We start from the raw sequence: 17,547 nt of genomic DNA on the forward strand, positions 1-17,547 counted from the left end.
TATCCTTCCTGAGCCAGGGGCATTTCCTTGCGTGAATGGCTCATGGTTGATGTCTCCCAGGAGGTTCTGCCTCTCTGGCTCAGCTTTTATTCCCATTAACACTGCCTTCTTCCCCTCTGCCCCCTAAGTCTGAAGTATAAGCCCAGGAAAGTTTGTCTCTGGGTATTTTTAAGGGCTTTACAGGGCTGTACCATTGAGTAAGTGGCCACTTCAATAGAACTAGGTGATGCTCCCCCTAGAACAGGCTTATCTTCTGAGGATGCACAATGTTTTTCCCCACACAGAGGGGTAGTTGGCTTCTGGAGCTGTCATGTATCTGCTAGCTTATCCTTGTGACTTTCCCACCTCATGCAACTTCTGGCACGTGGTGAATTACAGGGATCTTTCTAGAATGTGTCAATCATAGATAATGTCACAAAGTGTGTAGTGTTCTTGCATTTCAAGTCATCATAGTCACACGTTATCTTGTGATTAAAATGCAGCACTGTCCACAGGGATGGTAGCAAATGTGTATTCATAGGCTGGGCACTGGAAAGAGAACAGTGAGTAAGTAAGACCCTTTTTCTGCTTTTGAGTTTAGTCTCATGGGAAACATTCATATAGGAGTGATACACATTTAGTTTTATGGGGTCAAGGGGCTTCCTGAAGAAAATGCCATGTAAACTTCACCTAGAGAAGGAGTCAGCTAGGTGGGATAGGGAGATCGGCGAGGGTAGGAAAATCCGTCTGGACTGTAGAGTTCAAGGTCAGTGTTATCAGGAATGAGTGGGAACTGAAGGGCAGCCTCTGCTAAACAGTTATCTGAAATGTGTTGGAGAGTCATTGAAAGATAAGATGTGGATAGAAGGGGAAGAGGTGACATTAAGTTTGTGATTTAGAAAGATCACAATGTGGGGAATAGATTAAAGACTAGGTATAAAGAGCCAGATTGGGCTGAACATGTAAATTTAGGAAGGACATTATGGCAGCCTGAATTAGACAGATAGCTGTGGCTGTGAAGCTAATTAGAGAAATAAACAAAGCAAATCTTTAGGATGTAGAATCAGTAAGATGTAGTAACTGTTAGGTGAGAGATTGGAGGTGAGGAAAACTTCACATCTTAAACTTGAATTAAATGTACATTACTCAAGTCCGTGTCTTGGGATCTGGAGAAAATCGGCTTCGACCCCCATTTCAGAGCCTGCAAAAAGGATGTTTGTGCTGGTCCCCCAACTGCAGTTACCTCCTGCTCCGAGTGCTGTCCCCACTGATTTAGTGCCGTTGATGCCTTATTCCCACTATTTCTGTTCCTTGTCCCTTCAGAAGATGTAAGATTCTGCTCTCTTTCATGATTTCCATGAAAGAAAGGAAGGAAGAAAAGAAGGAAGAGGGAGGAGGGTGGAGTCTGCATGCAAACCATGCATATGATGCCTTGTGTATGTGACAGACGTTTTGAAAGGGACATGGAAAGAGGTTAATACTACAGCATCTCAGCAACTTACAATTTATGATTAGACATTCTCATTCTTAGATATATGTCCCTTGAGTATTTCCCATGGTAAAAGCCCTCCTCTTCATTTTTTTTGACTCCTTGCATCTTTTCCTCCTCCCTACAAAATCCCATTTCTTTTTTAAAATTTATTATTATTATTATTATTATTATTTCTCTGAAGATCTGTTTACAGAGAGAGAGGAAAGGCAGACATATTCTACCTTTTTTCTCTCTCTCTTTTTAAAGATTTTATTTATTTATTTTAAGACAGAGGAGAAGGGAAGGAGAAAGAGAGGGAGAGAAACATCAGTGTGTGGTTGTACTCATGTGCCCCCTACTGGGGACGTGGCCCTGCAACCCAGGAATGTGCCCTGACTGGGAATCAAACTGGTACCCTTTGGTTGGCAGGCTGGCACTTAACCACACGAGCCAGGGCATATTCTACCTTTTTCTTCATTTTGGGGGGGGGCGGATTTTTTCACTTTCCAGATGTTACTCTGGAACGTATCTTTTCTATATGCCCCCCCAAGATCTTTTCCTAAACACTTCCTCAAAGAATTTATCCTTTCTTCCTCAGATTCTTATAAAAATGGAGTTCTTACATTATTTTTCACATGGGTGGTTAAATAGAAGATGATTCTAATTCAGAGATTGATTGAGGTTATTCTGTATTTTCCTGCATTATTAACTGAAGCCCATGTGGTTTCTAATTGGTCTTTAAAATGCTTTGTATTATTTATTTATTTTTTTACTATCAAATTCCTCTAATGTTTTTATTTTTATTTATTTTTATGTTGACATGATCCAGTATCTTTTATTTTTTTAATTTTTCTTATGATTTTATTTAAGAAATCATTTTATTGTTGTTCAGTTACAGTTATCCCACCTTTTTCACATTGCCAAAAATCATTATAAAACCACATTATGTCACATAATCAGAATAGTTAAAGTTAGTATTAATTGTGTTTTACTCCTTACAGATTTTCTAAGCTTTAGATAATTCATTTGTTATTTTTTTAGGGTGCAAACTTGACATTTTTAAGTTCTGATCATCCCACACTTCCAGAAAGCATAAAAGAAAGCACATTACTTATACTGCGAATCACAAATATTGATCAGATGGCTTTTGATTCATTCAGGTAAGTCAAACATACATTTGTCATTTTGAAGGTAAGTGAAAACACTGTTATTCAGTACTTTAAAATGAGATTCAATCTGAAAGTATTTTGACTTTAGATTTATATTTTTTAAAACAGAGCCTAGCTATGTTTGTCTATTTTATGTGTTATCTTATACTTCATGTGTGGGAATAGTTACAATCAAGTAAAGAACAAAAATGTCCATTTTATGTTAAAGGTACTTTATTAATTTGTGTTTGCTATAACACTTTTATGAAATGCTAACAAAGCCATAAAATTTAAAGGATGGGATACAGTACAATATTAATATTTCCCCCATATTTTAGTGTGATATTTTTTAGCACTAAAAATATCTCAGCCTCCACATGTTAATAGTATTTATTGGTAATATGAATAATAAAGAATAATACTATGAATGAAAATGCATTTAAATGAATTTGAGCTATTTCAGCTATTTTTTATATCCTTATGTGCTGTTATTCTTGCTGAATGATTCTTAGTGGTAAAAGTATGCTATTCTTACAAGTATTTCTTGGTAATAAGTATAATTCAAAATGCTAATAATTGCTGTACTGTATGTGCACCAGAGTCCATATCCCATGAATTGGCTGTAAGTTAGTTTTTATTTACTATGTCATTTTACTGTATAGTTCAAAATAAAGGCAGTTTTTGGCTTTGTAGTATAACATTTTTACATTTTATACTTTATAAGGCAAAACTGCTTTTAAATTTAATAGTTTTAAATATTTTAAAAGGACACCAAAATAGCTAAAAAATGAATGTAATCTTAAAGATACTTGCTGGAAGGTTTTAAGAATTTTAGTCCTTAGTATATACTTAATCCTCCTGGGAATTAAGTCAGCATATAGAAGGTGGGATTTGACTAAATTGGCACTCTTCCAATTTTGATGAGACTTTCATTTAATCTAGCATGGGGAAGAGCTTAGAGTTTCCATACTCAAGGTACCAAAACAGAATGTGCTTTTATCACTGTGAACATGTCAATTGCAGGACTGATTCTGTGGAACATGAGGATGGTACAACCAGTCAAGAAGCCAATGATAGGCTGGTCTTTAAAGCCATTCAAGGTATGTATCATTTTATTTACTCTTGACTATTTTAAATGTTTAACAGTTTTCTTTGTACATACTAAAGCAGTATTTTTCAGATATTTCTTAGTTTTATGGCATTTTATTTATATTTCCAAATTGCTTATCTTTTTGTAAGTTAATTACATATATATGTCTAAAAATACTTTTAAGATTTCTCCTACTTTAATGATTCTAATTGAATAACTGGTATTCTTTGAGTTATGAATTTAACAGTTCTAGAAAGAACTCAATTATATGGATTTTATTCATGAACTGAATCAAATGTAGCCAATTTTGTAACATAGTACTTGTCTCATGCATTAGATGACATCCTAAAGAGATGTGTGGTCACCTAGTGTAAAAGACCTGAGACTAGAAGCCTCAATTCTATCATTCAATAGACATATGATTGTGCAAATCTCTTGTACCTCTTTCTTCATCTCTAAAATGGGGAAAATAATCTGTTCTATTAACTTTTCATAGTTGTAATATATACAGGCTTTGGACACTCAAACATGTTGCATATTTTATTTTTAGAGTCTGATTTTTTAATTACTACAGTATAATAGGCTCAGACAATTCTTGCACTCAATTTCATAGTCTAGGAGTAACCACAGGAAATCAACATGTAATTTATGAATTAAAAAAATTCTGGTTTATCATTTAAAGACAATCAGGGAGTAAGACGACTAGAAATGTTTAAAGTTGTCTGAAATTGGTATTTGAAGTCTCAAATTTTCTTGACATCATTGTTAGTAAATTGTTTTTTCTATCATGGTCAAAACCGTATTCGTCACTATTGTATCTGGTGACTTGTACCTCTAATGTATTGCATTTAGTAACTATTTTAGTAAAGTTCACTATATGTTCTTAAAATGGCACAAACTTCATTAAGTGAAATTGATTAATGACCCACAAAAAAATGCTGGGGCCTGCGAATAGAACCTCTTATGAGTTACTGGAAGAAAGGGTTAATTTAAAAGTGTCAGCATAGGATAACACTCCAAAGCTGTGATGCCATTTCACATATATGTTATAACTTGAAAAATTGCAAACTATTTTAGACATTTTGAACTGATCATTTTTGAGTGATTTGACTGGTGTCAATTTTGTAATTCAGTTGGTATCAACAAAGACAGAAGAAAGAGATGAAAAATGTGGTGTCGTTAGATGAAGAGAATGCCTAGAAAATAAAATTTTATTTGTAACATTTAGGTTATTTTCATACTGCTCAAGTGACATTATTTTCCTACATTTAAAATATAACACTTTCACCACACAGTGGTGCTATAGTTCTGGTATATTTACAATAATTTTATATCTAACCTTCTTTATTACAAGGAAATCTATTTTCCAAAGTTTTTTTAAATCAGTCATACATATGATTTGGTTGGCAATTTTATAATATGACATCAACTTTAGTTTTCTTACGTGAGAGGCATTTGCAATTTGATACATTTGTGAATAGGAACTATTGGTTTCCATCTCTCCTCTTCCTAAACAGATGAGCTAAAAAAACAGCTACATAAGAAAGGTGTTCGTATTTTGTCTGGTTTGGGAAAATACTTTCAACAATTGGACAAAGAAGGAAACGGACTTTTAGATAAATCAGATTTTAAGCAAGCTCTAGAAGTATTTCACTTACAAGTGTCTGAAAAGGTATGTATCACAGATACTTCACTGCAGTAAATGATTTATTCTTAGGTGATATTCACTTCTCTACTGATATTTTAGTAGTTCATTTGTCTCCTTATTCTTTTAGGCCCTGATATCAATGTTCAGCCATCAGGTAACAAATCCTGTTGGTTTTTAAAATTTCAACATTCATTCTTCTATCATATTCATATATAGCTATACCTATATCTATATCTATATCTATGAATACGTATTCATATATATATTCATAGATATAGATATATATAGAGAGAGCACATATTAACTAGCCATTGTCCTAAGACAATGAGAAGATACACTCTAAGGTCTTCATAACAATCATAACAAAAGGATTGAAAAATATAAATGGTTACAAAACAACATGATATGCGTTAAGTAGAGAATGCTTTCAGAACACGCGGCATAAATTCCATACCATGTTATAGGAAAGGAGAGGGAAGATCATAGAGGGATTCCTGGCGGAGGATATATCTGAGCTGAGTTTTAAAGATGAGGAATTAGGCAGACAAGAGGGGAGGAGTGTGGATCAGACACTGGATAGTTCACAAAAAGAGAAGCTTGTTGTGAAAGCATGGAGGACAGAGGGAGTGTGGCCTGCCTGGGAACTGCAAATGGTTCGTCCCCTCACTCTCCACCCCCAGAGCCTTCACACTTCCTGTTCCCTCTGCTGTGAGTAATCTTCCTCTAGACCTTTGCGTGGTTAGATTTTCTCATCATTCAGGCCCCAGCTTTCCCTACTGAGAGTAGCCCTGGCACTTCTGTCTGTAGGAGAGCCCTACCCGATCTCTGGTCCTCTGCACTTCCCCGTTTTATTTTCTTTATGCCACTTCCTCTGCGAGTGGAATGTTAACCCCATCAGGGCAGGGACCAGGGTGCTTCTAGTTTCCTGCTCTAACACCTTACAGTAGACTCTGGCATACAGCAAGTGCCGAATAGGTAAATACACAATGCATTACTTTTAATGGATAGATGGGTGGAAGGAAAAGAGAAGAATGAAAAGAAATAGGCTTAGGAGGGTCTATTACATTTAAGCCTTTCATGCCATGCTAAGTTTGGAATTTACTATAAAATTATAAATTTGAAACCACTTTACCTTAAGAGTTTCAGTTAAAAAATCTCCTTCATTGTTCATTTTTGCTTCAACAGTCTTGTCACGAGATGTAGTGTATTTTGTGGAAGGAACACTGGAAGTTGAGTTTATGAGATACAGGTTCAAGTCCTAGGCTTACTACTTAACTGTGTGATCTTGAGTAGGTCTTTTCACTTTCTGAATTGATAGGCTCTGCCTGGGCAAACCAGAGATAATACTTAGAGTCAGAGTATTTGAGCTGTGAAGCCCTAGTGAGAAAATTACACGGGAATATGCTTTATTGAATATAGAATCTGTACCAGTGTGATTTTGTATATTATTGTTGTGATAGAACTAACTTTTGGGGTTTTGCAATGTTTAATCTCATGGCCCACCTTGTGACACATACCGTGAGTTATCGAACGGCCTCTTTCTTTCATAAAACAAAACAAAAGTAAAAACCCAAAAAGACAGCAATAGAAAATTAGAAAGCCTTGGTGTCTTTATCAGCAATTATACAGGTAATTAATAACTGAGGTAAAATTGGAGCCCAGATAATCTGGGACAATCTGTATCAGAATTTCCCTTTTTGATTGGCTTGCTATATTTTTATGATTAGGTTCAAAAATAAAAACTAAGAAAAATTATATAAGGTACCTGTTATGGGGAGAACATATATAATGAAAATATGAATAAGCTTTTCCCCCTTTTTCATGTATTTTAAATAATAGTCCCTGTTTTCCCCTGATATTACTGATATCACTGGATATCACTGATATCACTGGAGACTGACCATACAATGATAAACAAATGTAAGTGGCTGTAAAATAAGAAAATAATAATCACCAACCTAATTGTAGAGCTAGTTTGTCATAAGGCATAGTTGCTCTCCCTGATGGGAAATTAAAAAAAAAAACAACAGTATACAACCAAATAGCTTAATTTCTATAGAAATAACGTGATTGAATTAACGTCAGTTATTTTCAACTGAATTACCATTTTTCATATCTGAAAAAGTTACATAGATTTGTTGCTACTTTGGGTAAATTATTCAATTCTTGAAAATTGTTTATATTAAGCCTCTAGTGTTATCTTTTTCTTTTTTAAAAAATGTTATTTATTTATCTTTATAGGGGAAGGGAAGGAAAGAGGGAGAGAAATATCAATGTATGGTTGCCTCCCGTGAGTCCCCCGCTGGGAAGTGGCCTGCAACCCAGGCATGTGCCCTGACTGGGAATTGAACCACGATCATGTGGTTCGCAGGCCCGTGCTCAATGCACTGAGCTACACCAGCCAGGGCTTCTAGTGTTATCTTTTTAATTCTAGTATTCTATGAGTTGGTTGAGCCTAGAACAGTTGGGTGGGAATAGAACATTCTATTAAATAGTGCATTTATAAAAACAGTAAGTGGCAATGGTAAAATGAACAAATTTACATAAGGGATTTACTTAAAATAACATCTTCTGGTGTAAATTATGGAATATTATTAGAGTCATTCAAAAATGCTTTATACTTGGAAGCACGAAGATGAACATAAATAGTTAGTGGTCCCAATGCTATTGGAGGTACCCCAGAACCTGAAGTGACCTTCTCATTGTCAAAGGTATAATATGTAAAAATAACTAAATGTTCAGATGCAAGTAAGTGGTGTTTTTTATTTTTGTGTACAAAGGAATTGAATTTAAAGTTAATTTGTGTCTTAATGCCTCTCAAATGGTTATTAACTCTACAGAACTGCCCACCACAGAGTTTCTTTAAAGAGCTTTCTGAGTGGCTTTGGTTGGATTTATATATAATTTTTTACTTTGTCTAGTACTACAAAAGATGTAACGAAATACTATGATCGTGTAGTCACATACAACTTCAGGGTACAAGAATGGTTGGTCTGTGTGTTACTTCTAGGATTTCGATTCTTTGTGGTCGATTCTGAATGACAGCGGCAGTGGCAAGGTTGATCACGGAGAATTCAAACGTGCCATTATTGGTGAGATGAATGAATATAGGAAATCGTTTGTTCGGAAGGTAACTTTGTTAAGTGATCTTTCAAATACATGTAGTTTCTTTTAATAGATTTCTGGGTTCCTTATTTTAAAACTTTAATGAATTGCCATTGAAAATGTTTTAAATCCCTTACCTATAATGTATTTCGGTTTTAGTAAAACAAACGAAAAAACACGTACAAATACAACTCTCTCAGGATAAAGCTAAATAATTCATGCATTTGTTTCAGGAAATATTATAAAAGGAAAATAAAATCTGAATCAAATTTTGGCTCACAAATTACTAGTTTCATAAATTGCTGGCTCCATAAATTACTCACTCTGTGACTATATGTGCTTTTTAAATATCCCCAACCTCAGTTCCTTGTCTCACAGAGTTGTTATAAGGTCTGAATGAGATAATACATACAACTTTACATTGTGGCTTTGTTGTGGTCAAGGCGCTCAATATGTGCTATCTTAGGATGACTGAGACGGTTCTCTGGTTTTTATAATATGCGTGCTAAATGTTAAAATGTGGATTAAAACAATCATGTTAAATTGGAATTAAAAAACAGGAGTCCTGATTTTTATAGGAAGCTACAAATTATTGCAGTTCTGGTAGCCAGTTTTAGAACATACTTTTGAGCAATATAGTTTTCTTTTCCTTTTGTTCATGTGCCTAATATAAAATGTGTATGTATCTAATACTGAACAAAGCTATTGTATATAGAGTTGTATAGACAATTACATCAAGTATCAATCACAAATAGAAAAATATCAGAATATTAACTGGCCGACAGATACACAAAAATACCTTAAGTCAAACAAATTCACCTCATAGTATTTATAAATTTGCATTTATTGGCACTTTACATATCCTGGTGGCAGGTTTGGGTATCCGAAGTAGAAACTGGAGAGTTGTCTCCTTTATTTATCTTGGTGTTTGGAGTAGAGGACAAAAGTAGTGTCACAAAGTACACTATCAGTTTGCTGGGGCTGCCATAACAAGTGCCGCAGATTGGGTGGCTTAAACAATGGAAATCTGCCCCCAAATTCTGGAGGCTAGAAGCATAAGACCAAGGTTTCAGCAAGTGTGGTTTCCCCTGAGGCTTCTCTCCTTGGCTTGTAATCATCTCCTCCCTGGGTGTTCACGCAGCCCACCCTCGGTCTGCGTTGTCTTTGCCCCAATCTCTTTTTATACGGACACCAGTCACATTGGATTAGGTCCACCCCGATGATTCTATTTTTAACTTAATAACTTCTTTGGTTTTAGTGATGGAATATTTGGAAATCCACTTATATGTCAAAATAGTTCTGGCAGTTTGTTTTAGCTATTCATCAGTTTCATGTGAATCGTAAGCTGGAACTTACCAGACAGATTTTTAACCTAACTCCAGTGTGGAGAGGAGGAAAGCCGGGGCAACAGAGGTTAGGTTACTTTATCAAAGCCACCTACCAAGAAGGGCTCCTGGTGACTGTTCTCAAATGCATAAACAGAGCCTAGCAGCCATTCCTAAACAGGAGCACCTCACACAGACCATGCTTCAGGGAGAAGCCTGCAGGGAACTGCCTGGCTGCAGTGTGTTCCTGCTATAGGAGCCAGCCCTCGTAAAGGAGTTCTGGAATTGTGTTTCAACCAGTAGGACTGAGGCTTTCCTTGCCAGTTGGAGCTGTACAGCTATACTCTCATTAGCATCCTACCAACCAATCAGAGCAGCTCCTTTCTGACCAATCAGGACAGTGCCTTTCAAACCAACTGCAAGGATCTGGAGTCCTCATTTGCATGAGGATGGACTAATTAGGGTCCATGGGTGGGAACTTCTCTTTCTATAAGACAGCTTTCCTGTGACTCTGGGCACTTTCTCTTTCTGTTGAAGACTAACACTGCTTTCCCTGGCTGAAGCTGAAACATTGAAAACATCTCCTTAGACTAAAGCAAAGCAGACGCGAGCAGAGCAGGCAGACCCAGATCAAAGCAAAGTGGAGCAGACTGGATGGGAGCAGAGCTTTGTGGGAGGGGCCTCACTCAAGGGCCACCTCTCCTGAGGACCACCTTGCAGCCATGCTTTTACACAGCCTCCTGTTTCATATAAAGCTGTAATGCTATGGAGCTGTTCCACAGCCATGCTGCATCACAGTTAAGTTGTTCGCACTGGATACATTTTCCTGCTTCACTGTGTGGTGCAGATTGGGTATTCCAGTTGGTCTTGAACTGGTGCCAACAACCATCTTCCTCCAATACCTTTCTTCCTTGTATTCATGATTCTGCCATCTTATGCCAGTTTAGTATTTTTAAATTGTCTTTTTTAGAACCTGTAAATAACTACTGCAGAATAAAAAGTTAGGTTCACATGTCTAATGGTTTCATAGAAAAAATAATATTTCTGTCATTATTTAGGCCTTTATGAAATTGGATTTCAACAAAACTGGAAGTGTGCCTATCATGGACATAAGAAAATGTTACTGTGCAAAGAAGCACCCTGAAGTGATTTCAGGTAATTATTATGAGTCAAAAGGCATTAGATTTCTAAAATGTTATTTAAAAAAGCAGTATCTTCAAATAGTATTAATTCATAATGTGGACCTGAGGCCATTAAGGGAGGAATAAACAATTATTTCTAAAACTGAAAAACTGAGAGCTATTTAACCGTAATTAAAAAATTCTTGGGTCTATTGTCTGTACTTTTTTTCCCTTGATGTTTATAATCAATATTGAACTTTTATTTCCTGTTGACATAGTGAAGAATTTCAGTTAAAAAGGACAGAATAGATATAGAGAACAGATAAGTACATCTGCAAATTCTCCGAATTATTTTTACTGAACGTGTTTATACTTGACGATTTAAGGCAGAATGAGGGGATGGATGTCTTTCTGTAGGGATAGAGCTATACATATAATGAATATACATTGTCTATGGAAATTTGAGGATATAGAACATGTCTTAAAGTAATTCTAGAGGTTTATTATCTATTATCTTTCTTTTGACTTCAATTTTTACATAATTGATTTATAAGTGAATTTTCATTATATGGAAAGCATTTGACCATAGTAATTCCCTCTTTACATTACATTTCCCTCTGTAAAGGTAGCAATTACTGGTTTTTCATATATACATGTTTCAGTCCTTACTCTATGGATTTTCATAGCTATATATATGCTATATCTAGTGCTTTTTGAGGTTTTTTTTTTCCATGAACATAGTGTTCATGAAACATAGTGTTATGTAGGTTGCTTTTTATATTCAACAATGTATTTTAGAAATCTTCATGTTAATCCACATTGAACTATCTTTTTATCTTCTGCATATTATTCTTTTAAAAAATCAGTATAGTACAGTTTACCTGGGTCTATATTATGCTATTTTCTTGGGGTACTATCATGACTTAGAATGTGTGTTTGAAGTTAATTGCTACTTCCAAATTGCTTTGTAAGATGGCTATTCCAGATCATACTGCCATTAGTTGGAAAATTCATTTTACCTCAGATTTTTGACAATCTAATAGACTAAAGTTTTAAAAATTTGTATTTCTGTGGTTACTAGGCAAGTTAAACATTTTTGTATATTTGTTGATCATTTCTAATGAACATTTAATGAATAATTTCTAATTCATATTTTAGATTATATAGTTAAATACTAAAGAATATTGTTATTCTAGAATTTTCCTTTTAATATTAAAAATATAATGTAATTATTTAGGTTTATTACTATTCATAGCCCTTATAGTTTCTTTATTACTTTTCATTGTGAAGTTAAAAGAAGCATAATTTGTTACAAAGATTAAAGTTAATAATCACCACTGACTTCCCAATTTTCAAAAATATATTTCAGGTCAAAATAGCTTCATTTCCTTATCAATGACTTAAAATGAACTACGGTTGCCAAAAGAGAATTTACAGAATTAGTTATACATATTATATCTTTCCATTAAAACTCATATCATTCTCTGCTTTTTTCCTTTAATTAATCTTGGTAAAGATAAAAACAAGATAGTTTACTTATTTCAAAATTTGGTGATTTAACACCATGTGTTTTTTATCTTTGTCTTCTCTAATAATTGTATGTTGTTTAAATAGCTTTAGTTTTTTTTTACTGTGTTGTTGAATTGTTGGTGAAGATTTTTGTTTTGTAGTTGGATAAACTTCTGTTAGGTTAAAAAATTACATTCATTGTCTTTATATTCAGATTAAAGAAGATAAACTAAAAAACTATACAGTTTTAAAAAGAGGAAAACCTGTTACTGTGTAAAAAAATTTTATAATATATTATTACAAAATTATAATTTATTCACATGCCCATTTTTGGGATATAGATTGTTTACAGTTTTGCTTAATTTCAAATTGATTCTTTTACTTTTACACCAGACATAATTTAACTACAAAACAATTTTACCTTGTTTAAATAATTTATTTTGAAAAGTACTTAGCTTTAATAGAAATGGAATTTATCAAGTGTTTTTCTGTGTAATTGTATTAGAAGTCTAATGTTGTTTATTAAAATATTAAGAGAAGCAAAAGAAGGGTTAGTTACAAATGATGGAAGATAGGTATTTCCTGGGTGGGAATACAAAAGAAGTACAAATTTCTTGAGTATTTGAAATAAATTTAAATTAAAAAATTTTCCCTAGAAAAATAGTATGAAAATTTATCTGTTCAAACATATGGATTATACACAGAGGGGGAAATATTCCTATATATTTTTATATAGATTAGATCTTGATTAATTTTTATCCATGATTTCCCTCACAAATGGATTTTATCCATGGATTTTATCCATGATTTCAATCACAAATTCACTTTATTATTTTATATTACTATCTCTGTATAGCATAAATATTCAGTCCTTATTTGACCTGTTTTTTAAAAAATAGTCAGTGTTCTTTATTTCTTTCATGTTTTTAAGAGACAGCAAGCATTTTGCTATTCAAAGCAGATTTTATTCTTTTAGTTCGAAAGGTACTTTACGATGAGTACCTGAGTCTGTTAGCCTCTGACGTTTGAGAAAGAGCCAGCTCTTACCATAATTTTGCCTCTTCTGTTAGATGAACGTTCAGGTGGTATTCCAATTTAAGTTTGTTATTTTAAAATGCAATATGACTTTAAAATGATTTATACCAACTATCCTTATAAAAATAAATTAAAAATATAAAATCATTTATAGAGTCCAAAGATTTTTTTAGACATCTTTTCTGTTTGTATATGGGCCTCTATTTTCTTTATTATCTGACTATCTGTAGCTTCCTTTCTTCTCTTAATTCTTCTCTTCATATTAAAAAATTAATGAATGTCTCTTTTCCTGTTCTATTCTAAGATCCTGAGAGTAAATCAGTGCAAGAAAGGGTAGGCAGTGAGGGGGGTGGCAGATTAGTGAGAAGAGTTCTATGATGGAGAACCCACATTTGGGGTGGTCAGTGGAAACTTTCCAAGAGAATGGTGTTTAAGCTGAGGTGGGTCTTCTGCTCTAACTGACCTTAATGTGATCAAAGTTACTTATTTAAATAGCGTATTCCTCTCTTTCTGAATTAAAAAATAAAGTGAATTTTTAGAAAGAATCAGATATTCTGTGTTTTCTCTTTAAATAACAAACTAAAGAATTACAGTCATTTACATATATGATTCTCAGCATCTTCTAATAGGATAAAGTCAGTCATATTTAATATAAGCCAATAAAAATAGCCTACATAATGTAAGAGATGGAGATAGAATGATTTATCAAATGTACGTTCTTCCAGCAAACATTTTCATAGGCCCTAGAATCTTGTGTTTGCAGTTATATTTTCTAGCTGCAGTTGTAACTGATTCACAAAGTAACTAATGCCTGAATGTAGAGATATCTTTCGTCGTACTTAGCAGCACTGTGTTAATCTTTGAAAGCATTTGTTTTCTTCTTCTTTCTAATGGGAATGAAGGTGAATCCTTTAAAACATTAGGAAAAATCAGGATATCTATGGTAGTTAACTATTATTTTGACTCTACAGAGAGGATGCATCCTATCAGAAGTTTAAAAGATGCCTCCAATGTTTGTTAAAGTCATTAATCATTAAATTCCAGTTTATGAAAGAAAATGTTTAAATAAATTGGAGGATAGGTTGACATAAGATTTTAATTCGTTGAAAAGATTTTACAGGGTGATTAAGTATTTCTTTACCACCATCAGTCATTTTCCTGAAATTTTAAGGAGATTGTTACATGGTCAGCACTATTTTGCAGGTCATTCCACAGAGGAAGAAATCGAATTATCTTTTCTAGAAACACTAAAAGGCGCCTGCAGCAAGTCTGATGAAGTGTCGTATGGGGAATTTGAAGATTACTATGAAGGTCTGAGTATAGGAGTGGTGGATGATGAGGACTTTGTTTCTATCTTACGTACTCCATGGGGAGTTTAAAGTTTTTTAAAATTAGCGCTAAGCATTTTAAAGGAGAGATTAATTTAATGCAAAGTATGATCAGTCATTGGAATGTATTATTCTAGAGCTCTATTCTGTTTTTTTTTTCCCTCAAAAAAGTTGAATCTGGAAAGAGAACTATTCAGAAAGGAATATATAGGGAAATGTGTATATTAATGTGCAAGTGTGAGTACCTGTCTGTCTATAAGTTTGAAATTATCTGTATTTTTGATTTACTACTTACCTTGAATATATTTCAGAGCTGTTTTTATTAGCCTTCATAGGAAAGTAACATTTGTATCAGACTATATGAAATCGTTTATTGTAGTAACCAAGTTTCTTTCCATTTTTTCTATTCATTTCCCCAAATAAAATTGCTACCATTCTCAATTTGATAAATTGGAATTAAGCTCAAAGCTTTTAATATTGAAATAGTTCAACTTGTTTAAAACATATGAAAATAATGTTGAAGGAATGAAAGGGCATGCAAGAGGAAATTTCAATGCAGGGTGATTATGGATGTTTTCTGTAACATAAATATTTTTGAATTATGGAGGCCTACCCCTAAAATGCATATTTCAACACAGACTTGTGAATCCTTGCCTTCTAAATTATGTGCTGTTGTTTGTTCAATAGAACACAATGTAATTATTCTAGGGACCAGGTCTATTTGTCTATTTTATTTTTTATCTGTGATCCTTATAACCTGCACAGAATTATTATTGAGTGAGAAACAGTACAAAATAGGAGATGGGATGTTTTCTTAGATTATTAAATAAGCATCTCAAAAAGTACATTATCATATATATGGACTGAGGGATAATTTAGTAATTCTCAAAATATAAAAAGATATTTTGTGCCTTAAGATGAATGTAAGTTATTCTAAACACCTTTGGTTTTTTTGGTATATAAACAACTGAAACATTTTTTATGAATAGATGTTATTTAATGGTTAGACATATTATAATCAATTTTTCTAAATTCTTGTTTTTCATTTCTTTGGAAATATAAAGAAGAGAATGTTATAAAGTTGTTTCTGAGTTCATAATTTTTAAAAAATGTCTCTATATGTCAATATACATTAGAAAATATAATATTGAGCAAAATAAGTGGTTAAAACTAAAAATATATACTCTGTTGAATATGATTTTTTGCATATAATTTTATTCATCTATACCATTGGCAACCTTATAAAAATGTGATGTGTGTGAACTAAATAAATTCAAAATAGTACCTTTTCAATATTTGAGGAGGTGCCAAAACTCACTCCTGAAATATCAGAAAGAAAATATGTGTAATTATTTTAGGGCTGTTTTCACTAGATAAATTCTTTATTCCTTGGAATTTTTTCAGTTCAGTTATTGTGATTAAAGCAATGTGCTGGAAGACATCTCTGCGCCATTCTTTTACTTGGAAACATTTACATGAGTGTAGTTGTCCTAAGGCCTAGAATGGCTTTCACATTGAAGTGACTGATAATACTGTGAGTGCTCACTATGCACATAGTGTTTTCATCGATAAAGTTGTATTTAGTGCTCTTTAATGTACCTATTTTTAATATCATTTTGTAATATTTTCCTCTGAGTATAATCAGAAAATGTACAAAAAAGGGGGTCATGATTCTTCTAGGATTTAACATGTTAATATGATAGCATACTTTTAAATAAACCTCTACACTCTTAGTGTAAATATTCATATGTGGTTATCTATCGGAAGTTTCTCTATTTAGAAGATGTAACTTTAGTAGTCAATTTCTTACACAGTTATTTCTGTGTAAAGTTAGAAAATACATATTCAGTGTTAGTTGGTGTATTTTGTTAAATGAGAACTGGTGGCACAAGAAATCATTCTGCATTTGCCTCACTGCATTCTTTTTTGACTTTTGTGTATAAAATCTATTGTTTAGTATTCAGTTCAATAGAAGAGCATTAATAGAAGTAATATTTTCAAACACACAAAATGTGATAATTGACTATTGAAATTCTATTCTTAGTGGTCTTGGAGATTCTGAAATATCTCTTGATTAACTTTAAAATATTGTTGTATGTTATAATGATGTTGCATGAATTTCATAGTTAAGTGTATTTTATCATTCTCTAGGTCTTTAAAAAGTAGTTACTTGTTTGATATAGCATTGCTTTCCCAGTTAACAATACTGTTTATTGAGTTCAATATATTGATTTACTTTACTTTTTCTATTATAAATTAAAGTATTACAAGATGTTCAGGAAAAATTCACATTTTATTAGAAAACAAGGGCTATCCTTTAGGATTTTTTTTAGCTATATTTAATTAGGAGATAAATATGCATTTACATGATGGAGCAGCTGTAGATAAAAGTGTATGTTCTTATTTTAAACTATATAGTATATAAATCTATATTTTTTGATGAAGTGACTGCACAGGGAGAGTCACTTAGAATAATTCACAATTTTGATACAGATATAAAACACATTTTATGAATTACATTGGATTTCCAGTCAGTCTAAGTTGTCAGTTACTTCAGGAGAAATTTGTACACAATAAGCTATGCTTACTGCAGAGTAACATGCATATTGTGGGATTGGGGTTCCCAGTGCTTCACAATAATGCACACACTGTGAAAAACTGTCATTACTATGAGGCTGACCAATGAGGGCAAACATCTGTAGTGAATGTGCTTCAAGAAGTAGAAAGAACTGAGCCTATATAACTGAAGCCAAGCAAGAGAAAAGAGAATCTAGTGGGTCGGCAGGGG

The 17,547-nt window shown here is 33.3% G+C and overlaps 1 protein-coding gene across 4 annotated transcripts in view; it reads left to right on the plus strand.

The window, feature by feature from the left end:
* The window catches only part of CAPS2 (calcyphosine 2), a 41,828-nt gene extending 25,420 nt beyond the window's left edge, over positions 1–16,408 (plus strand). For 3 of the 4 annotated variants that reach the window (XM_037049419.1, XM_037049420.1, XM_037049423.1), the window contains 6 exons: positions 2,492–2,610; positions 3,622–3,698; positions 5,206–5,360; positions 8,347–8,466; positions 10,825–10,921; positions 14,635–16,408. In XM_037049419.1, coding sequence (XP_036905314.1) covers positions 2,492–2,610; positions 3,622–3,698; positions 5,206–5,360; positions 8,347–8,466; positions 10,825–10,921; positions 14,635–14,810 — 744 coding nt within the window. In that variant the 3' untranslated portion in view covers positions 14,811–16,408. The remainder of the gene's footprint in view (positions 1–2,491; positions 2,611–3,621; positions 3,699–5,205; positions 5,361–8,346; positions 8,467–10,824; positions 10,922–14,634) is intronic. The other variant, XM_037049421.1, reaches the window with a different exon arrangement.
* Positions 16,409–17,547: the final 1,139 nt, after the last annotated feature.

This window comes from Sturnira hondurensis, unplaced genomic scaffold (assembly GCF_014824575.4).
Source record: "Sturnira hondurensis isolate 20B ecotype Veracruz unplaced genomic scaffold, ASM1482457v3 Scaffold0006496, whole genome shotgun sequence".
Lineage (NCBI taxonomy): Eukaryota > Metazoa > Chordata > Mammalia > Chiroptera > Phyllostomidae > Sturnira > Sturnira hondurensis.